Below are 24292 nucleotides of genomic sequence, written 5' to 3'. Positions count from 1 at the left end.
ACGGCGGACAGCGGAGGCATTTTTTGGGGCAACAAGGACTTTGGAACACAGTTTTTTGTGGTCTATCTTGAGGCTTTAAAGCAGGTTCCGGTGGTGGTTCATGGTGATATTTTTTTCTGTCAGGAAGTTTGACGTATTGGGTTGAAGATTTTTTTTTTTTTTTTTTTGCTGTGTATTTTGTTTTTGCATTGGTTTAAGCAGAAGTTGTGGACTACATTTTTTATACCCAAAGGCACCGCGAGACAACTTTGTGACTTTGTTGCTGACAAAAGGAAAAAAAAATTTCTTTATCTTTTATCTTCTTGCAACATTTAAGTCAGTTTTAGTTGACACATTAATGCAGTAAAATCCGAAATGCTCCTTGTAGTCTGGTCGATAACTTAATTGGATTTCACTCGACACAATCAATCAAGTTAATGTATATTTAAAACGCTTTTTTTAAAAAGAGTGTAATATCTGTTCATAGCAGAGACTTTTGTTTCATGTTGCACTTCTGCACTTCTTTTTTATTAGGCTATAATAGAGGATCATGCACAAGCCCCCCTCTTCTTCTTTGTTTAATGTATATGGATATTGCAATGCCATGCAATTAATGTGAAGTAGCCTAGTAATATTAAAGAAATAAGTCTGAACTCTTTAATGTTTTTGGAGTGAAAGCTGGCAACACAGAGAAAGGAGCAAAATCTGCAAACTTAGCAGGAAGAGAGGCCATCAAAATCACGGAAATCGTCTGTTTTCCTCTGGCTGAGTTGAAAATGGATTTCATTCAGGCCACACGGTTGTTGTTACACCTGGTCTGATTCAGCTCCAGCAAAGACCCTGTGTGTATGTGTATGTGTGTGTCCCTACTGCTGGAAATGTTTTGGAAATTTAAGTTTTCCAAAGATGGAGCAGGAGTTTGTCTTCGGGACACAGCTGGAGTCGTCTGATGCGGACTTTTTCTTTTTTTCCCCCATCGGAACATTTTTCCTCTGTAACACTCACAGCTGTCTGATGTGACCCTGTTTTGTTTGCACCACCTGGAAAGTCACTTTGAGTGCTCTTTACTTTCCATTAAAGACGATCCCCCGGTTTACCTGGGGGGGAGGTGGAGGGAAGGGGAGGAAGAGGAGGAGGGGGGGGGTGTCAGTGTCCCCCCAATCATGACGCGCGCGCGCACACACACACGCACTCCCCCGGTGTGTCGGTGTGACTGAGGACACCGATGGACGTGAACATCTGCACGACCTTCTGCATCATCTCATCCCACTACCGGAGAAGCCTGGTCCTTGTCCCGGTCCGGTCCTAACCGAGGTGAGACAGGTGAGACAGGTGATGGATGACAGGTGATGTGATTGGGGGGGAGAGTATGCTGCATTCATGTCATGTGTTAGGGGGGGGAGAAACCAAGCCACTTTGACTCTTTAGAAGTTTTAATTGGGAAGAAGAGATTCCTAATTAGTTGTAATTGAATTTGTACACATTAGGCAGCATGAGCAGCTTTCTATCATGGTGAGAATGTGTCTTATTAAGAGCCAATGGGAATAAAAGAGAAGAAGGATAACAACAAAAGTGGTATATTCCTACTTATACCCATGTTTATAATGCACACATACCCTTAAAGTCACCAGTGTGTACATTTACTCTCCTCTGCTCATCTACATACATTAGTCTATGTGCCTGTATGTAAAAGTCAATTTAGGGGAAAAAGGAAATAGATAGATAATATTAAAGCTACAGGACATGAGGGAGTAGAAAGAGAGCAAAAAAAAGGTAAATAAATAGGTGAATAAGTATGTTTGCTACATGTGTATATGTACAAAAAAGATTAAATAACTAAAGGATTTTTCGAGATTAGAGAACCCATGTTGAAATCCAGGTATGGCAATCAAATTAAAAATGTAATTTTTAATAATTAAAAAATATTTATCAACATAAAGATCCAAAATTCAGATGGGAGAATATTACATCCTTTCAACCGATTAGTGTCTTGATTAATTGATACGTTGCTTGGTGCATTAAATCTCATGAAATGTTGATCACTGTTTATCCCAAAAGCCCAAGGTGATGTCTTCAAATGTCTTGTTTTGTCCATAAACTAAAGATCTTCACTTTACGAACATAGGAGACTAAAAAAAACTGAACATATCCACATTTGAGAAGCTTGAATCAGAGAGTTTGAAGGTTTTTTTCTTAAAAAATGACTCAAAATGACTTATCAATGATCAAAATAGTTGGCATCTAATCAATTAATCAATTAATCAACTAATCGTAACAGCTCTATGTACTTTATTCGTTTAAATTAGCCTCACGTAGTGTCAAATTAGTGGAATCAGTGAATAAAAAGTTTATTGAGTGTAAAAGTTGTAGTTGCAGAAATGTAAAAATCTGGCTCCTATAAAAATATGGAGATGATCTCATTGTCCTCAGTCTGCCCTGCTTGTTTGAATCTTTCACATCACTTTTCAATTGAGAAACATTATAAAACACATGTAATCTGGATCTTTAGTCCCACTCTGTGTAATCACAGTCCCAGAGTTTATTTATTTACACAAGGCGAGTTGGCCGAAAACACGATGTTTACAGCGACAGCGAAACAAAAACGAAACAGTGATAAACACAACAGACTAATAAACAAACACAATCAGTCAAAAACAGCTTCAGGCTGGTGAAGATTAGTAATTCAGTTCAAAGTAAGTTAGTATTTTGGTTTCTATGGAACATTAGTTTCTGCAGCAGGTGCATTAACAACAATCAGGAGCAGCTGAAGTGAGATATACATCTATCACAACTTGGCTCTACAACAAACTCACGGGCCCAATAAGTATTTTGAGACTTAATAAACAACATGTAGGGCTGCAACTAATCATTATTTGTATGATTGATTTAATCTGCAGAATATATTTTCAACTGATCAATCTTAAAAACTTCAAATCAAATGTCTTGTTTTTTCAGGCCAACTGCCCAAAGTCCTCAGATATTGAATGTACTCAAATGTGAGACAAGTAAACGCTGCACGTGTTAATAATTATCTCATCGTTGGAGCTCTAATTTCATGCATATTTATGAATCTTGTACAGTGAGGGGGGCTTGTTGATGGCAAAATCTTTTTCAGTTGATCATGATTGAAAATATCAGTTTAAAACCATTACTAATGTAAAGAAAGCTTTAACAGCATCTGAAAATATTGATAACTTAGATGTATTTGATGTTTGGCAGTAGTGGTAGTTTACTCACTCTATACAAAAAATGTTGCTTTCAGTCTTTAAATGATTCCCATGTGACATCAATACAGCATAAAATGCATAAAAGTCCAACATGAGTACTGAAATACTCCGAAGTGATTAAAAATGTGCGACAGTGACGCTATAGTGTGGAATATGAAATCTAATGGGAGAAGAAGAAGAAGAAGAAGCTGATTTCATTCTATATATCCAAGACATTCGTAGGTGGTTTCACTACCATTTACTCAATGTTTCCCTCAGCAGATGCTTTAAATTTCAGTCTTTTACAAGTAATTATCAAATCTGCAATATTCCTATGGGACAAAGACTCCCAGACTGCTGGCATACTGACGCACCACCAGTCTCGCCTCCACCTTCTCTAATCATCTCCGACTGCTCAGTGATGGAGAGAGATGCTGAGTGAGAAACACAGCAGCATTATTTGTGCAGTACTTTGTGTATATTTTGATGTATTTCCTCAGACTCTGTTAGATGCAGGCCCTTTTACTAGAAAGATGCAGGTGTTGTGAAAGACTTGTTTTGGACTGCTTGAATGAATCTGTGTGAAATTTTGGCAGGTCTCTCAAACCTATCACACTCACACACCGCCTTAGCTCCACCCAGGCTCCACACCATTGTCCAGATTTTGATTTTTTGCTGTGATTGTAGTAAGAAGTAAACTCAAGCTCAAAGCCTCAAAATGTTCCTCCAGAGACTTGTGAGTCCATGAAATTGTGTTTTTGGTGTCAATATTAGACTTTTTTCTCTTAAAAGTGGTCAATGTGTATAATCTTAAGAAGGTATGGACCATAGATTGACAGCTTCTTCTCCTAACTTTTCATTTTTTAGCTCTTTTTGCGTTTCAAAACTCAGAAGAATGTGTTTTGACTTTGAGATTAAACATACATTCATCTTTTTGAAATGTATATTTGAACGTGTCTGTATGTGTTAAAACACCACGGAGGGAAAACTCGATGTTTTTTTTGCCGATTTAAGCACAAGCTACTTGTCGAGATTGCAGTATTTCAAATGTGAACCAAACTTCACATGCACACCTGAAACATGAGAGACATCAGGCGAAGGGGATTTTGCTGTGAAGCACTGAATCCAGATGCATCACTGGCCCGAGACAGAGTAAGGACTGTGGCTGGGAAAAACAGCCTCAGACTAAACACCTCTCAAAGCAGACAGAGAGGAGAGGGGGGGAGGAAAATCCATGTAAATCCTGCTAGTCCTGGAAATGTGATACAAGGAAAATAAAGTGGGCACAGCTGACTAGACTGGTAGAGCGCAGACTCTCTCTCTCCATTAAATTCCCCACATTCCGCTTGGGAGGTAATTAAAATCAGGAGAAACAGGGGAGAGGAGAGAGGGTAGCTGGGGGAATAGACGCATGGGTGAGTTGTTGTGTTGTTGACTACCAAGAACCCCTTCTGGTTCACAGTTTGAGCGCTTCTTTCCACATCCAGCACCTCTACTGTTCTCTTAGATGTAGGTAGAGAGGAGATAAAGGCTCTACATCAATCCCTGAAGTCACCCGAAACCTGTGCTGCAACAGGAATTGTACACATCATTAGCTCCACGTTATTTATTAGGGGGATAAAATGTCAGAACCGTGAAGTTCGAAGGGTTGAAGGACAAAAGTCTTTGGCACCTACTCCGTTGGAAGTGGAATATGAGAGCGGCGGAAGCTTGAAAGCAACGTGGCAACGCTCCGTCGACCGCGGGCGGACATGCCCGGCATTCCTGTGGGTGATTATTACCCAGAAATCCACAGAGTCAATGAGTTGCCTTCGGGTGCCGACGCTGCCCATGTCATGTACAGAAGCAGTTTCCCGCGTTAACGGTTTTTTTCTTCTGGGACAGACTTCTGAATGTGCAGACTGTATGACCTCAGACGGACGGCAGTAACCTCTTGTGTAGGCTCGGTCGTCAGACACGATTCATCACAGTATAAAGTATTACTCTCCTGTTGTCTTAGTTACAGTTATATTGAAAATTAAATTAGCTTAAATCTACTTATACAAAATACTTTGATGAACAGAAGAAACCTAAATGAAATCAATGTTTGGTGTAAGCGTGCTTTAGCCTTTTAAAACAATCAAAATAATCAAATAGAAAAGGGGGCATAGACCAACTCTTGACGATCCAACTCAACAACGAGAGGCGAAAGAATTAAAAGCTTTTTATAGAAAACATGCTGGTCAATTATGAAAATCTATATTGAGGATTTGGCAGCAGGTTGGGGTTTTTTTTTACAGGAAAACTCTGAGATCAAGGTCCTCGTTCATTCTCGGTGGTGTGAGACTCTAATTCAGTAATCCAATATGCTTTACGTTTCAGGAGGGTTGCCTTCAAGTTACCTTCTTGTCTGGAAATTTGAACTCTCTCAATACCACTATACCAGTATGAGGTTCATATGTACAAAATGAACCCAAACTGGACTGTCTTTGTTTGCGTTATAATAGCATAACGATGTTCCACCATTCTAGTCTTCAAAGATCTGGTTGGACCCTTGGTGATGTTTATGACTCCAATGGTTGTTCAGGAAATTGTTCCCCGATTTTTGCACTGTTTTCCTGTTACACGATGGAAAAAGGAAATGCTCTTAGTTGCGTGTTGGCATCGTGAGCATCGACCACATTGGAAATTACCTTCTGATGAGGGTGACAACATTTGGATTGGTTTGGTATAGAGGCGAACTGAGTGTCTTACTCTACGAAAGGTTATCCTTGGAGGTTCTTTGTACGGTTCGCCAACTTGTGGGTTACTATGGCAATTGAAAGTTTGATTTGCTGTGGCCTGTTCGAGTATCCAAGGATACACACCGTACTAAGGAAGACTCGAAAGGAGTTTTTTCATTCTTGATTCTGCAAATACTTTATTCAATGCTGTGTTTTCGTTGTTCGTCAACATATCCTCTCGCCTTGAACCTCTCCTTTATAACATCCACCTGTTGTTCCAAAGACTCTGGTGTGCTACAGATCCCTTTGTAGTCTGTGAAATTGATTAATGGGGATGGTATCCTTAATATACTGTGGATGGTAACTGTCTGTTATGAGAAGATTATTACCATCGCTGGGTTTTCAAAGAGATCTGTAATGAGCTCATTCATCTTGTTTGATTATACAAAGAGGTTTATCTTTTGAGAGTCAAACTCCAGCTTGAACTTGAGTCGTGGATGATAGTTTGCTCCAAGCATCTTGGAGAAGTTGACACGGTTCTTTTTGGGATTTCGGCATCTCAGCTGCTTCTGTCTCTTTATGTAATCCCAGACTGACTTTATGGCGTTGAGATCAGGGCTCTGTGGGGGCCAAACCATCTGTTGCAGGACTCCTTGTTGTTCTTGTTGGCGGAGATAGTTCTTTATGACCCTGGTTGGGGTAGTTGTCATGCTTCAGAATAAATTTGAGACTGATCTGATGCCTCCCTGATGGCATTGCATTTTGGATGAGAAACTAAACATCTAAAGTGCCTAAAACCTTTGCTATTCTAAATCTCAGCAAGTTCAAGCACATGTGATGTTTACTGTAGACTCTTGTTTATATCGGTCTCTTTTCTCCATCGATTTAGATCAGTCATGAGAAATGACTGATCTGTCATTTGCCTGAGAGACTAATCTTGTTTGTATTAACACAGTTTGGCTCACCAGTATAATTTATTATAATATTATAATAAACTATTATTCATAGCTCACATTGAAATTAGGCAAAGAGAAGAAAGAGAGTTTATTATAATGAAGCAAGGCTGCAACTAATGGTTATTTTCATTTGTTGATTAATCTGCCAATTATCATCTTGATTAATGGATTAATCAGTTGGTCTGTAAACCTTCAGAAAACTGAAAACACGACTATCACGATATCCTAGAGTTGAGGGTGTCGACATCAGACGTTTGGATTTTGGACAGTTGGTTGGAGATAAAAAAAACCCTGAATCAATGTATTATAATGTAATACGAAGAAAAACAGCAAATTCTCACATTTAAGAGACTGGAGCCATCAAATGTTTTCCATGTTTTGCTTAAATAACTTCGTAATCATGTCATGTGATTTGATTAGTTATTTTTGTTTTAACCTTTCGCACCAGATGGGAAAGCCTGTTGGAAAAGGTACTTTAAAAAAAATACCTGGCAGGTGATTGTATGAAGCATCTGTCTATCACTTTCTATCACTGTCTCATGAAATCACACTTTCCTCTTTGAAAGCTGATTGGTTCAAACCTCCGGTGGTTCAGAAACAAGCGCATAACCTGAAGCCAGACGAGACCGATTCTCACATGATCTTGAGACGTTATGATCACAAGCTTTAGCAGTTTTTTTGTTCAATTAAAAGTGGTCATATCTACTGTACAAACAAATATTCATCCATCTACTGTAATTGTGAAAACTGAGTTTGTGTTTAAGGGCCTCAAAGTTTTAAAAAAAGCACAGGAGTCCTTGTGTTCTCCTTGGTTGAACTGGTTTCAATTTCTTGGTTTATTGGTACAGATTTAAGGAAACCCTCTCCATTGAAGGAAATGCCTCAGTTTATAGTGTTGAAGGCCTTATAGTGCCTTGAACGGGGCAGATAATATTGCCGTGTTAACATCAACAATGGAGTTATGACACAGCTGAGTTCGGGTTCTACAATTCGTGCAACCGGAGACAAATTAAAAGCTGGTAGATATTTAAAATGGCAGAATACTCCCCGTAAAAAACATTCTTCCCATATGAACTGTGCCAAACTGATCACTGCCAGTGCAGCTCGAGTTTCAGCCGTTTCCAATTGTCGTTGTTTCTCATGGGCACACACATACACACACACACACACACATCCTCACATGCACTACACTATTTCTGATTCAGACCTTCAGTAGGGGAAATCTTTAGCTCTGTGTTCTGCAGGATTAAGCTATTTTTTTTTACATGCATGCAAGGAATTAAGCATGAAAAGGGGTTTGTGCTGTAAATGAATAATAAGCCTCTGTTTAGTGTCATATTAAGACACCGTAGCATGTAATGTAATTACCTACATACCACAAAATAAGGGTACAGTACAGCCATTTTGTCATGCCAGCCTTTGGGTTTCACAGTATAATTCCCTTTTCCTTATTGCCTTCTCATTTTTAGTAATAAGATACTTACTGAAAATACTGAAAAGTTTTGTGAAACTGTCTGATAACCTTGTGTCACCCCTGTATGATCTGTATCTTTCTGTTCTGTTTATATAAATATTAAAAAAAATATTAAGAAAGTTTAACAGGGTCTGTAACTAATTGATTTATGTGTTTACATCCATAGGCTGTGGGTGTTTTGGCTCTGCAGTGACAAGTACCTGAAGATTGGCTTTTAGACCACGTACGCAGACATCGCCACAATGAGTAAGTCTTCTTTACTCTGATGTAAGACAGACATTAAGAACATGTTTTTTCTCACAGCACTGGATAAAAACAGACACTCACACCAAACACCATCCCTGAGGCCAGAGCCTGTGCGAGCTGCTGCTCCAGACACTGTCGGGTGAAGGATTGGTATTCAGCGTTGTGGAGATGGGGGTCTGGTTCTCTCTGCTGCCCTGGGGCTGTATGATGTCTGTCCAAGCTACACAAGGAGAATATTTTCTCTTTGTGAGCTTTTCCAGCCAAGGCAGAACTTGCCCTGAGATCAAACATGGGAATAGGCATATCAAAAACACTGCAGCCCTTCCCTGCCTCTAACACCCTCTCACAGGATAGTGTCAATATGGCTGTTGTTAAAGATGACTTAGCTTATTCTCAGCACGCACATTTTAAGACAGAGCTAAGCACTAAAAGCTCATATCTCTCACCTTGTGTCACACAGGCCACCCATTTTCCAATCCACACTCTATAATTGTGTTTTATTTCCCCAATCCGTTATCCCCTCCAGATGAGAGGCAGGCGCTCCACTCTATAATGAAAGACCTGGTTGCCCTCCAGATGACGCGGCGCCAGCCTGTGTTGTCTTATGACAGCGGCAAAACCAAGACACCAGTCCAGGCCAACAGACAGGTGGGTAGGTCTAAGAATGGATCATAGAAAATATCTGAAGCTTGTAAGCAAATGGTTTGGAAGACTGAGCTTGTGTAAATGTGTCCTCATGTATCACAGGATTCATGGAAATGGTTCTGAATGATAGATAATACCTTTCAAAACATTCAGTCACAATCACATTGACTTAGATATTTTTGTTAGTTTGAGCTCAAACATCTTGATCCCACATGTAAACACACTTGCATGGAAGTTTTCCTGAAATGAAAAACATTTGAAGTGGTACGAGTGGTCGTGTGGTTCTGAAGAGGCGAAGGTAGCTAGGTGTTTATCAAGATCCTGAAACCCAAAGTATCTCAGGTTAGAAGCCACAAATACCATTGTCACCACCATGAACAGCCAAGTGTCAGCAGTTAAGAAGCAGCTGCTGAAATGTCAAAACAAAAACCTTCGCTGTTAACGTAAGGATGCAGCGTGATGAATCTAGAGGCTGCTGAAGATCTTTTGACCACAGCTTGAATCTTTTACCGTCCATTTGCACACAGTTGCATCATAGCGGGGGAAACTAAACAAAGAATGAGTTTCTCCAACTTCAACAGCTTAAAATGTATTAAATCCGGTTATTTTTAACCACATCACTAAAAATATGTTCTGCTTCTGAGGAAAAATTCCCAGTAGCCCCTCTATGACCTTAGCTTTTTTTTGTTTTTTTTACTAGCATCATTAAGCTGTAGCCACAGAGAAAAACAGACAACTCATGTAGGTTAGTGTTTACATAAAGTCAGACTGACATTAAGCTGCTGTTTCTTCTTCTACAGCAAACATATCAGCTCTATTAATCACTTGTCGTCTGTTCTCTACTGAGAAAACTAATCTGACAACAAAAGAGAGAAATTCATATTTGGTTACATGATGGTGCCCCCTATTTTTTGCATTATTTTGATGAAATACTGTCCCATCATCAGCGATAACATGACTGTCTATCATAGGCAGAGCAGGCGGTCACACTGAGCCGGATAGCATCCTGCTAAAGATAGCATCCAGCCACTCTGAACAACAACCCAGATTAGCTTTCCTGCTAGAGTCTCCTTCTTATCTAACTTACCAACATGAACACACATCTTGACCTGCAGCTTATAGCTTGTTGAACGAGCCACCAAACCAACAATGGACAGTGTCAGTTAGCCGGCTAGGTAGCTAATTAGCTACTCAGCTGTATCACATTAAACAGCATGTACACATACCCAAAAATGTCACTTCATATCTGTTAGATGCTGGTTTGGTTATTCCTCTTCAAAAATCTCTGTTAGTCTGCAACATTGGGTTTACTATGTCCCTGTTTCCTTTAGTGTAATAACATTAGCATGGCAGCTAACATCAATAACAAGCCTCTGACATGCCTCTCCAGGCAGAAATAGGAGCATTTTTAATATTTCCCCGAAGACCATTCTTTTTTCTTCAGTCTAATAATAAAAAAATCTATTAAAAATACGTTTTAAAAACATGTTCACATTATTTTTTACTTATAACAGGGATGATTTAATGTGATGTCAGTTGAACTCTCAAGCCTTCCTGGGAAAGACAGTCTGCACCATTTTCCTGAGCTCAGTAACTTAGTTTGCACTTATTATGAGCAGAGGTTGGTTCCCATAAATGATGAGGCAGTGGGATTCGCTCAGATGGTGACGTGTCTGTCCGGCTAACTCGCTTCGTTTGAGACAAAAATGTGAAGACGTTAAACTTCAGTACCCTAAAGTTGAGCCATTCAAATTGTACTCTTTGAGGAAAATCATAGTCTCTAGCATTTTGTTTTGTTGGTGGTGATTATATCCACTTATGGTTTCATATTTTTTCTTCTTTGACACTTTTGTGACCTTTTGAATGTTCTTTAACCACTTTCTTTCTGTTTTTCCTCAGGACGATGTCAGGATAAAGTTTGAGTTCTCAGGAGAGAGGAGGTGAGTTAGCTTTGGGATTTATTTACATACATGTTGTGTGTCTGTGTGTGTGTGTGTGTGTGTGTGTGTGTGTGTGTGTGTGTGTGTTGGTGTTATATAGACATACACATATATGCAAGCGAGAGAGCGCATAAACACGCACACAGACATAAACACCCTCTCTCAGGCATGCTGTTCTTGTCACATGTCCCAGTTCATGAGAAAACGCACATCTCAGAGTGCAAACACACACTCCAGCACTTAATTCAGACTGGTATGTGAGCTGGAGAATGGGGGGGGGGGGGGGGGGGGGGGGGGCACTGTGGTTAGTCCGTGACTGCCAGCAAAGACCACAAGTATGCAAGGTGTACTTAGAGGAATCTGCACACACTAAAAACAGCAGCCTGTGTGTTTATTGTATGCATGTGTGCATGTAACTCAAAAGCAGTTTTTTCCTAGCAGTGGGTACAAATCTTTCATAATCTTGTCTGTCTGTCTGATTTTTTTTATTATTTTGTCATAATATAGGATCCTGATGTTTGGACGGCCGGTGCAGTTTGAGGAAATCCAGCAGAAAGTCAAAACTGTCTTTGGCCAACAGCTAGATCTGCATTACATGAATAATGAGGTAAAAGCAGAGTCTCTTGTGCTGTTTTAGGGCTCCATCCCACGTTGCCCTCCTTCACCTCTCTCTCTACAGCAATGTCTTACATCAAGGAGTCTAGAGTGCATGTAGAGGACAATGATTGTTTATTATATATGTGCACGTGTGTAAATATATGTCTTTATGTCTGTATGTGTCCATATTTTTCTTAATTGTAGTACATGTTTGCATATACACTCAAGTCACCAACCACTTTATTAGGAACATCTGTGCAATTTAATGCAATCCAACACAACAGTTCTGCCATAAACTCGGCTTTTACGAAGCTTATAAATTTTCGGTGTTTGTTGGCATTGTCAGAAAGGTGATAATTTAAGTATGCCGCCACCACCACCACCACCCACTATGACCTCAATAATGAACATAAAATAGAATTATCACCTTTATGACGATGTCAACAAAAACTGAAAATATATAAGCTTCATAAAAGTAGAATTGATGGCAGAGCCGTTGTGTTGGATCGAATTTGATTGGTGCTCCTAATAAAGGGCTCGGTGAGTGTGTGTGTATGTGTGTGTTTCTGTTTTTAATTAAATGATCAAAAATGCAGTAACCTTTTTAACGTTTCCATTAGCTTTTTATATGCTTGTTCATATGTATTGTTAATTTTTTTTTGTGCCCTGCCAGTTATCCATCCCTCTGCGAGATCAGGATGACCTCGACAAAGCAATCGACCTGCTAGACCGAAGCTCCAACATGAAGAGCATCAAGATCCTGCTGCTCACACAGGAGCACAGCAACGTGAGACACACACATAAACACACACACATATACTGAGTGTTCATTTAAACATTGCACCACATTGCACCACTGCCATTTCTTCACCACAGAGCCCTGTTGTGAAAAATCAAAGTTCCCCATTTGTTTACATTACATTACACTAACTGGCTTGCTGGCATTGAGCCATCTTTCGGTCATGTGCTTCAGCCATGTTTAAACCTACTGTCCTCCTTTTCCTCCCTCCAAATACAGGCCTCCTCTCCGTCCCACCACGGTCCATGTAAACAGGTGAGGATCAAGGCCTCCCAGTCCACTGGAGACGTCAGTACGGTGTACCAGTCCTCCGAACCCAGAGGGCGCCATCTATCAACTGGTACGACTAATGTTATCTGCAAGAAGATAATTGGCATGCTGATTCAAGGCAGGAAATGTCATCGGGTCATTTCTCTCAGATGCCTCGACGTTCAGTGAAAGACGAGCTGTAATGCCGTCTTTTTTACTACGTTGAATTCCCTGTCTTTCGCCCTCTCTCTCTCTCTCCCTCTCTCTCCCCTCCTCTCTCTCTCTTTCTGGCCGTTCTTTCTTTGGCTTCCCCTTCTAGCAATGGGTCCTCTTCCTTTTCCTGTTCACCATCACTAGACGATGCCTGCTGGACAGCGGCCAATCAGATTAGGGAATGCTATTAGTGTAGTGGACCACTGGCCTGTTGTATGTTTTCTTTTTTTGTGGCTGCAAGACAGCTTAAAATCTGGACTTAATGACAGCAACAGGCTGAAAAAACTAAAACCAGCTGTCTGTCTTTGATGCTTTCAAGCAGTATGTCTGCAAACAGCACTTTCATTTGTTCTATTTCTCAATCTTTGTACGACTGCTGCATATGTTTTGTATTTTTCTGACAGTCATGACAACAGTATTACAAATAGAGCTGCAACTAACAATTATTTTCATTACTGATTCATCTGTAAAGTATTTTCTCGAGGAATCGATTAGTTGTTTAAACCATAAAAAGTCAGAAAATGGTGAAAAGTATCGATGAGTGTTTACCAAAGTCTATGGTCATATCCTCAAATACAGAAAATATGCTAATCTGAGAGGATAGAATCACATAATTTTGCCTTTTCCTTCCTAAAAATGACTGCAGACAATGAATCTATAATTTGATAGTTGGCAACTAATTAAATCATTAACTAATCGTTGCAGTTGCATAGATGTGTGTTTGAATGGTGAGGTCTCAACCACTATATGTTTGCTACAGTGCCGCCTGCACACTGGGGAAAAAACCTCAACAGAAATTAGTTTCGGCCTTGCCAACATGTAATAAACTTAGTTAAAAAACATAAAATTAACAGACATTTTTATGCCCTGCTTGTTGTTTTAAACGAATATTTTTTGTATATCTCACATTTTCTTCTATGCTCATAATTTCTGTCTAGGTTCTCAGAACACAGGGCGTAGCTCGCCGCCCCCTGGCTACGTGCCTGAACGCCAACAGAGGATCGCCCGCCAAGGTTCATACACCAGCATAAACAGTGAGGGGGAGTTCATCCCCGAGACCAGCGATCAGTGTGTGAGTCATCGCCTCAGTGTTAACGGGGGAAAATCCACATTAAAATAGAATTCATGTGATCATGTGGTGAGTTTATAATCTTAGATGAAGCTCGATTCAAGCTTTCTGACTTCTCTGATGAAGTTTTTTGGACTCTTTGGAGGGATTTTTGGTACATTTTGAGGTAGGAATGGTAATGGGTACGAAGATGTTAAACTCATTTGGGCGTAAGCCGTTTAGTGAGTCCCTAGAGTTGTCTTTGTTCATGAGCCCAAATACAAATTCTCTTTTAGGATGGATTTTCTGTCTGAAACTATACATGTATACAGAAAGGGGCATGTTCAAACACACCCTTCATTTTTTTAATATGTCCTGCACAGGTGCTGGACCCCTGGAGCAGTGCAGAAAACTCTATCTCTGGAAGCTGTCAGTCGCTGGACAGCAACTCAGACAGGTGAGGAGCAAAGCTTTACTCACCTTACAGACTTTTAACAATGGCTGTGAACAGGAACTCACCACTCATTGGGAGGAAATGGCTTCAGTTTCGGACGCCCCTTTACATCTCTCACTGTTCTTCCTTCCTTCTCCTGTCACTCAGCCCTTCACTGAGGAAGTCTCGAATGCACAGAGCCAAGAGTTACCCTGATAATCGTCAGGAGTGCTCAGGTGAGAGGCGACGCAGCTACAAGAAATGATCTCTTGACTTCATAGTATTACTAATAACAATGCAGAAATATTGTATTAAAGCCACACACTCACATCTAATGGGATAAAGCTTTGTGACAGCTTATATCATGAAGTTGTTCACACATTTAAACTCCTTTAAAGCCATTAATACAGTAGATTTCTATCGTGTTTTTTTATACACATGCAAGTTGTGAGAGATGCATTAAAGTTTGTTTTGTGCATGTAGAAGGGAAAAAGCCTTGCTGATTACCTCAACCTAAAATATATACTCACATAAATATAAAAGAAAAACAAAGTCACATAAATCCAAAATGAAACCTTGTCTTAAATATCCTTTAAAGGACTTTAAGGTAGAAGAAAATGTATCTCAATGACGGTAGTACTTCCATAAATTTGGACACTGATTGAAAATTGGCCTCTGCTTATCAGATGTTTGGGAAGATGAAGAGATATGTTGCTAGAGTACTAGAATATTTCCGTGCTTGAATTGAATCTCATAAATAAAAAAAACATATTTGGAAAATGTTGATATCATAAATTGTGAGTTTCTTGAAATAAAGGAGCCGGTGAAGAGAAAAGATTTGAGCTGGTTGAAATTCTAACAAAGAGTCTTTGATGAAGAAAGAGTGAAGTGTGAAGAGTTGATAGAAATGTATTTAGTTATATTGAAATAAGAAGAAAATGTATCCCAACGTGGGTAGTAATTCCTTAAATTGGGACACTGATTGAAAATTGGCCTCTGTTTATCAGGCGTGTGAGAAAATGAAGATTAGATCATTTAAAAAATACCTATGGATTTGGTTTTATGATTTAAGTAAATCAAGAGTAAAATGTTTGTCACTTGTTTTGATGCAGTATTTAATTGGAAAACATTAATTAAAAATCTAACTATAACTATAACTTTATTTCAAGTAGCTTAAACCAGCTGAAAACTTATAGTATGTGAACCCTATTTTCAAGTTGGAAATTCATATCTAAAGAGTTCTCCGTACATTAAAGCAATAAGGGAAGATAATGTTCATACATGAATCCTAATGACCTTTGACCTTTTTGGATCTTTGCTTTCAGACAGGGAGAATCACGTGTATGACAGGGTAGCGGGGAAGGGAGGCACCTTTCCCCGCAGGTACCACGTCTCCCTGCATCATAAAGACCACAGTGAAGGTAAATCTCTCTCTCTCTCTCTCTCTCGCTCTCTCTCTCTCTCTCTCTCTCCCTCCCTCTCTCTGTCTCTCTCTCTCTCTCTCTCTCTCCCTCTCTCTCTCTCTCTCTGTCTGTGTGTGTCAGTAGTCTTTCCTCTACTTGTTGTCTCTAACATTCATCGTGTGATATTAAACCCTCATCCAGCCTCTTTTTCCTGCTCTCCTAACAGGTCGGCGAACATTTCCGCGGATTCGTCGCCCCCAGGGGAACCTTTTTACTCTGGTGCCCTCACGACGGTCGCTCAACGGCAGCGAGGAGAGTGTGGGCAGCTGGCAGCTGGTCGACGCCCAGGGCAGACTACGTCCCCAGGAGCGCGCTGTCGCACATAAATGTGAGTGTGTGTGGATCCAGCTGGATTCACTTAAATCAAACTTTTATTGAGAGCACATACTTCACATTTTAGGATGATTATCATGAGATCAATAGATAATAAACCGCAGGGTTCAAGGGGCGCTGTCAGTGGTGTTATTCCTGCAAATGAGGACACTAAATCAGATTTGACTTGTAGCAGCATGAAAAAGATAAAAAGGTTCAGTAGAATCTGCTTCTGAAACGTTAAAGTTAAATAAGAGTAAATCCTGCCTACTCTCATTAAACTTGTAAATCAGTTCAGGTTAAAGGAACTCGTATGACATTTTGGGAAATACAGTTCGATTTCTTTACATGAGAAAATAACTATTAAAATTACCTCTGAAAAAAAGGGGAATTTATAGTCAGTGGAAACTTTAGAGGAAGGTGCGTTAAAGGATACAAATGATAGTTTTTTATCTCTGAAAAGGTATTTTCATGTCACTCTCTGTTTTATATGATATACAAGATCATGCTTAATGTAATTTACTTTTATTAAGAGTTAAAAAACATTGTACCGACTCTCATTAAACCTTTTCTTAGATGTGAAAATAACTATTAAAAATGACTTTGAACAAAAGGTGAAAATAGTCAGTAGAAACTTTATAGGAAGGTGCATTAAAGGATATAAGTGTAATTGTCACTTTCTCTTATATATGATATGCAAAGATGTCATGTTATATATATTTTACAGCATCGGTTAACAGCTGAGTGTGTGTGTGTGTGATTTCTCAGCACCCAGCGCCCCGCTGACGTGGCGGCGGGGGAAGCTCCTGGGCCAGGGAGCGTTTGGGCGAGTTTACCTGTGTTACGATGTGGATACCGGGAGGGAGCTGGCTGCTAAGCAAGTCCAGTTTGATCCCGACAGTCCTGAGACCAGCAAGGTGAGCGGCTACTTAGTCATAGTTCTCTTTTAGCCTTTCCTCATCTCTCCTTCCTGTTACCGTTTGAGTACATTTCCCCTCTTGCTTATGCCGTGATGCGTGCTGTTGCAGCTTCATTTTTTTTGTTTTGCTGTCATTGCACGTAGACACTGTTTTGCAACCTTTCATCATCTATTAATGTCCTTTCATTTCCTCCCCATGTTGACAGTGTAAATCCTGTATGGAAACAGAAAATATGAAACCATTGGTTGTTGATTAATGACAAATCACGAGTCAAGAATGAGATCATATGTTGTGCATGTTAATCCGCTCAGGCCATTATGCTGGAATGCAGGTAGTTAGCATGACTGACTGAGCATCGAATTAATGAATCAACCACTTTAAACTCATTCATGCTTCAGTTTCGGAGTCTTAAGTCATGATTTATAACTTGATTGAATCTCCAAAACACGTAAATGAAATAATCAATGTTCAGGAGAGAAATTGAATAACTCGAGAATGTATTGAAGAGGGTTTTTTTCCCCCTCGGCATCGACACCCCTCTTCCCCATGTTAATGTCTTTTCCTGCCTGACACATAGAAAACATGCTCAGTCACTTCCTGTATCTAAGAGGAGTGTTGTGGTGGCCGTGTTGACGGGTCAGCGTTGCCTTGACCTCACGTCACCTCACCACACACCCTCCACCTCCCGGTTTGTAGCAGCTTTAAATCAGTTGTTGTTTCTATGGAACCATCTCATGTGTTGGGACTTTGGGAATACTTTGTGAGTCTCTAACTTCCCTCCGGCCTGTGATGTGACTGTTGTGGCCTCGTTCTCTGAAGTAAACACAGGAACTTCTTTTGAGGAACTGCGCTGCTGGCTTTCGTTCGCTCTCTGCTTTAAGCTTTCACTTTTGGCTGACTCCACATGCACTCGTTAATCGCTGTTTACCATCCGTGTGTTTACGCTTACATTTTTTTGTGATCACGGCTAACAGATATGACTCAACTGTATCTTTAAAAAAAAAAAAATCAGCAAAATCTGAAATGATCTGCAAAAGAAAACATTAAATCAACACAGATGCATTGTTTGAATACATGTTTTTTTAACTCTTCAGTGTGTAATTTTCTCGTCTCCTTTTTACGTACGTTTCTTTGCAGGAAGTCAGCGCGTTGGAGTGCGAAATCCAGCTGCTGAAAAATCTGCATCACGAGCGAATTGTTCAGTACTACGGATGTCTGAGGGATCACAATGAGAAGACCCTCACCATTTTCATGGAGTACATGCCGGGGGTGAGTTCCAGCAGCTTCAAACCTGTACAATGAACACTTTCTCTACTCTAAACATATAATAAATCAGCTCTTTAACCTCAGTCTTTGTGTATATATTCAATCATATTGCATCTTATGAACCATAAGATTCATAAGGACTGTGTCTCAAATCTCGTACTTCTGTACTTACACATCATATTTTGAGTGCATAAGTGCGTTTACACTGAAAAGTATGGATATGAAATGAGTGTGATTACCTGGATGGTGCACTCAAAACAGTCAAAAAGTTCTCGCCCTCAACCGTCGCCATCTTGGCTACGTACTGTAGCAGAAGGGGAGGGACCACGTTCCAAACTGGAAATGGCAGCCGAGGGTTGTAACTACGTTGAACATCACCACATTATACAAATATAAATTATATTTTTTGCACTAAGCGCCACTATACTGCTGTCACATATAAGCCATCAGAAGGTTTATTGGGTTACTTTAGCAGTCTGTAATGATCTGGTACCGCCAATGACACACAATACACAGAAGTGTACTTACATGAATATGTGTGTGTGGTTTGTGACACAGCACCAGTGTCCGCAATTTAACCTTTTGTGGAGTCAATGACGCAAATTCATATGATTTCAAAAGGAAACTTGACGTACACACAAAAAAAGGTTTTAAAAAAGGAAGCACTTGCAGTTTATTTCAATGACAGGAACTTATCCAGTTACATTTTTAGGAACTGTTACTCAAGTTTCTACTTATGACTAATCTAAAAATGAGCAACTAAAGCAGTAAAACCTCTCTCTCTCATGTTAGACGCTGTTATTATTGTTGTTACTATCAGATAGGTATTTTTGTGGTGTGATTAACATATTATGTCGGTCTATAAATGGAGCACTAGAGAAGTAGGCAGGAAATGATAAAGTATTAACTTCCTCTTTATTTGGGTTTGTTTACTAAGAGTTTGTTGTGTATTTTAAATTCTGTTGGTTATTATTGTTTGTCTTTTTTTTAAATTCATGTTTGTTTTTAATACATAATTTTGTTATGATTGTTTTTTTTCTTGTTTTTATCTTATTGTTTGTTTTTTATACACGTTTTATACACAAGTTTATCAAATCAGATCAAAAATAGATTTCCGGGGCTCTTTGCATTTTCATCTCTTTCCACCTCTTAATTTCTTCTTTTTAATATCTCAAAAAGTTACAAAATGAAATTGCAATTAAGCTCATTTGCCTAATCATTGCAGTTCTTCAGCTGTCAAAAGGTCAAAAGGTTCTTTATGGTTGAACATTTTAGCTTCAGTCCGTCTCTGGCTCAGACCTGAGGTAGTTTTTGCATTTTCATCTCTTTTTCCGCCTCTTCGTGTCTTCTCTAATGTTCAGACATCTTAAAAACATCTAAAAAAACAAGACATCATACGAAATGCAATCACAAACATAAACAAAGCTCATTTGTCTAATCATTGCAGTTCTTCAAGTGTGATGAAAATACACACAAATGTAGTCAATTAAATTCTACTCTGCTTTAGATTTCCCTGGAAATCTAAAGCAGAGAGTTCCTGGGAATAAAATGGTTAAAAAGGTCCTTTATGGTCCAACATTGAATATTTAAACTTTAGATCCTTTAATTCAGTCCATATGTGGCTCAGACCTGCAGTCATGTGGTAGTTTGATGGTCTTGAATTCTCACAGTATGTGTGTTGTTGCACTTGTGTCTTGAGGCGGTATGTAATGTAAAGCATGTGCTTCTTTTGTATCAGGGTTCAGTCAAAGACCAGCTGAAAGCCTACGGCGCTCTGACGGAAAATGTGACCCGGAAGTACACAAGACAGATCCTGGAGGGGATGTCCTACCTGCACAGCAACATGATCGTACACCGGGACATCAAAGGTAGCGCTGTTTTTTTTTACACGCAGGCCTGAGCGTTGTACTGTGGGGTCCGTAATATTTACATGTTCTCTATGTCAACTCTCGCCTCTCAGGTGCCAACATCCTGCGGGATTCAGTAGGCAACGTGAAGCTCGGAGACTTCGGTGCCAGCAAGAGGCTGCAGACCATCTGCATGTCTGGCACCGGCATCCGCTCTGTGACCGGCACCCCCTACTGGATGAGCCCGGAGGTGATCAGCGGAGAGGGCTACGGCAGGAAGGCTGATGTGTGGTAAGACGAGGTTATACACACTGTGGTTCAGGGTAAAGCGAGTATAAACAATATTTTCTAGGAGACCAGTGTATAATGTTTTGTTATCAGTGACTCACTTCAGCTTTATAGGGAATTTTTGCCCCTTGTTTAGGCTGAGTATGTACCGTTTCGGTTCACTCTCAGTGCTCCCAAAGGTGACGATATCTCAGTTTTGTGTTCACAATCTATTTCCTTAAATAATACACATTGATATGTAGTTTAACTGACTGATAAGTTGCTTAGTAGAGTTGTAGAGCAGATCGTTTTACACTCGTAGAATATCAATTCCTTTAGACTTGTATATTTAGATTCTTATTGAGGTTGTTTTTTAATGCTGCCACAGAAAAATACACAAACTACTGCAGCTAACATTGATCATCTAGTGTCCCAAACAATGAAGTGTTTGTTTCTCCGTAAAAAAAGAACATGATAAGCAAACACAGACACTGTGGCATTTTTACATCTGAAGCACAAGCAACAACTTAAGAGGAATAACTCTCGCTTACAGCTGTTTTTTATTTTGCTGCGTTACAGAGCGATGCCTCAGTCAAAGTAGTTCAGTGAAATGAAACGGGGTCAACGGTTGCATGTACAGACTGGATGAGAAATACCTTCCTTCAACGAGTAGGATCACCGGAAGCCGCCTCTGTACCCAAATATGACAAGTTTATGACGAGACGTGAATGTGAAAGAAGGAAAAATACTGACTCTTTAGAAGTGGCAGCAGCAGTGTGCTCTTATAAGGAAAACTTTTTAATAAAGTGAGGAGCCTACTGAATGTAACCCAGTTCACCACACTCCCACACACACATAGCAGACAACATTCCCTTATGCAATCTGATTGGGTGGTGACCCTCCAGGAGAATGATGTGATTGGCTAAAGGCCAGTCAGACAGGTCGTAACAGAGGTTGGTATGTTCTAGGTTCCCAGCCGGGGTCGGGAGGGGTAGTAATCCTCCCAGGAGGGCTTGTTGTACCTCCCAAACAGGTGGAGGAGGCCCTCTGCAGACTGCCAGAGCAAAGAAGTGGAGTGTGTGAACCGGAGAAAGTTTCCACTCAAAACATTCCTTCAAAAGCTCAAGTGGAGAGCAGCTGAAGCATAATATGTGGTATCTGTTTCAGCTTGTTGTTTGAACTCAAGTAAAACCCATCATGTGTGTCGTTTGCAGGAGCCTCGGTTGTACGGTGGTGGAGATGCTGACAGAAAAGCCTCCGTGGGCTGAATTCGAAGCCATGGCAGCCATCTTCAAGATCGCCACCCAACCCACCAACCCGCTGCTGCCCTCGCACACCTCCGACCAGGCGCGGGACTTCATCCGCTGCATCTTCGTGGAGGCCAAACACAGGCCAAGTGCTGAGGAGCTGCTCAGACATCCCTTCTCACAGATCTTGTGCTAAAACCTGCCCGGTTTCTGAACTTCAAACCGCAGCGTAGCACAGTAGTAGCCTCAGCACTTATCTGTAGCGTCCCGTCCGTGGCAGAAAAATGCAGATGTGGAACTGATCCAGATGTCAGCGTTAAACCCACTGAGCACATTTCAGACACTTAAAAAGAAGATTCAGTCTCTTCTGATGCAAATCCAAAGGACAAGCCAGTATGTGCTCTTACAAGAGTCGCCACCAGGGGGAAGCAAGACACAGGTGAAGCACCTGGTGAGCTGCTGATCCCCCTCAGATACAAACACTTATGCTCACACTCCCAAAAAAAAACGATGCTCTCCAAAGGCAACAGCATGGAGTAACAGCTCATGCACCAGTTGTGTCTTCATTAAGTATTCACTCCAGTGTTTATAGTCTCTTTTTGGGCAGTTTTGAGCAACAACAGGAAGCTCAGAAAAAGGCTGAGCAGCATTTTTAAAGCTACAACAGACGTAAAGCTCAAAATCTGCCCATTGCATGTTTAACATCACTGGTGCACTACAGTGTTAAATGGACATTGATTGTTCTCCTTTTTTTTCCACCTGTCTTCCTTTTTCCTGTCAAACAAAGAAAACTCCACCCTCAGAGCTACAACTCTTTAAAATCTACTTAAGCTAATTTTGATGCAGTCATTTCATTTCAGGCTTCATGTTGGTGTCGACGGGGTGATAAACAGATGAATTGACGTCATGTTGAGATGTGTCATGCATAGCTACACTGGAGATTAATAGCAGAACAATGTTAAGCTGTTGAAATCCTTGACGGTAAATGAGCCAAGGCACGTTTTGGTTTCAGAATGAAGACATCAGTCAGCATGGTTAGGAAATCTGACAGGTTCAAATTCATGATAAGAGCCAAATACCTGAATTTCTCTGCTGACAGTAGCCTCAATAGTCTGTGATACACCACAGCTATGAGCCCCAGGTTGGTACCTCTTCTGTATTACCAATACATTTTGAGTCACAGGTCAATCAATCAATCAGACGTTTCAGTACGAACGGAAATGGAGGAAATGCTAACAACAACATCCGAAAATTGTGTGAAAAAAGATAAAATACTAAAAGTTAAGTGAGTTAAATCAGAAATGTAAGGTAAGGTATTTATAGGGAAAATGAGGATATAAATATGATAAAATAGTAATCAATTAAAAGAGAGGAGATGTGTTTAAGTAAGTTAAACCAGATGTAAAAAAGGTTATAGGTTATAAAAGGAAAAACCATTAAGAAAATAAACATACAATAAAAGGATAAACCAAGTAAAACAGGCTCAAACAAATAAATAAAATACGGATAAATAAATAACATAAGTTCAATTAAAATCCAGTATAAAAAGGTATGTTTGGGGTTTGCCTTTTAAAATATCAACAGATCTAAACATTCATTTCTCTGAAAAATGAAAATGATGATGTTTGAAAAGCCAAGAAAGTTGTTGAACAACACTTATTGTTGTTCTGAAGGTATCTTCATAAACTTTAGAGACTATTCAAAAAAAAAATTTCTTTCTGCCGCACGATAGAAAAAGATATTTTCCCAACAACACAAAAAAACATCATTTTGTGTGAAAATAGAAAAATAATTTAATGTAATATCAACAAAAGATTGATTTGATTCGATTTATGTCCTATAAATTACCACCATTGATTGTTTTTACGAGTAGTTTACAAAGTCAAAAGTTTGGTTAAAAGACCTTTTTAGGGTTTTTATTAATTGAAGATTATCAAGTATTCATTTTTCTGAGAAACGAATGCTCTGTTTATTTAAAGTGAGGGCCGTAAACTGGAGGTACGCAGCTACAAGACTTCAGATTTGAGTCAAAAGTGCTACATTTTCTCCACAGAAACAAACTTCCTGAATGCGTTCTGGGACATTAAGAGAATATTAACACATTTTATTACAGTCTGGGAATTTAAGAGCATCAAACAGTCCACTCATATAAAGTATGAGACATGACATGTAAGAGGAACTGAGGGCGGAGTTTTCCTCTAAGATTTTTTTATGAGTCTTATTTTTACCTTCCGCTTCATTGTGAATCATCTGCTCTTCTCTCTGCTGTTACTCCTCTTCCTCTTCCTCCTCCTCACCATCATTGTAGGTGTTCTCATCCGACAAAGTGCCATAAAGGGGCAGATAGAAGATAAAAGGTTTGGACTTCAGTGGGGTTTTCTTCTTTTTTTTTTTTGCTTTTTCGTGGTTGGAAAAAAAACAAACCAAAGGCCTTAAAGTCAAAGCGATTGCCTTCAACTTTACTCGTGATCATACTTGTTCAT

At 39.8% G+C, this 24292-nt stretch overlaps 1 protein-coding gene across 1 annotated transcript; it reads left to right on the top strand.

The window, feature by feature from the left end:
* map3k3 (mitogen-activated protein kinase kinase kinase 3) lies at positions 1–23287 on the top strand. The gene is made up of 17 exons (XM_062438910.1): positions 1–1302; positions 8484–8563; positions 9090–9211; positions 11108–11148; positions 11656–11755; positions 12419–12532; positions 12764–12884; positions 13945–14078; positions 14438–14511; positions 14656–14723; positions 15813–15908; positions 16117–16278; positions 17031–17179; positions 18320–18451; positions 20187–20316; positions 20409–20586; positions 21777–23287. Exons 2-17 carry the CDS (start codon positions 8560–8562, stop codon positions 22003–22005), a joined length of 1854 nt encoding a protein of 617 aa, XP_062294894.1. The 5' UTR covers positions 1–1302; positions 8484–8559; the 3' UTR covers positions 22006–23287.
* The last annotated feature ends 1005 nt before the right edge of the window (positions 23288–24292 follow it).

This window comes from Scomber scombrus, chromosome 18 (genome assembly GCF_963691925.1).
Source record: "Scomber scombrus chromosome 18, fScoSco1.1, whole genome shotgun sequence".
Classification (NCBI taxonomy): domain Eukaryota; kingdom Metazoa; phylum Chordata; class Actinopteri; order Scombriformes; family Scombridae; genus Scomber; species Scomber scombrus.
This window is presented reverse-complemented; position numbering and strand designations above follow the sequence as displayed.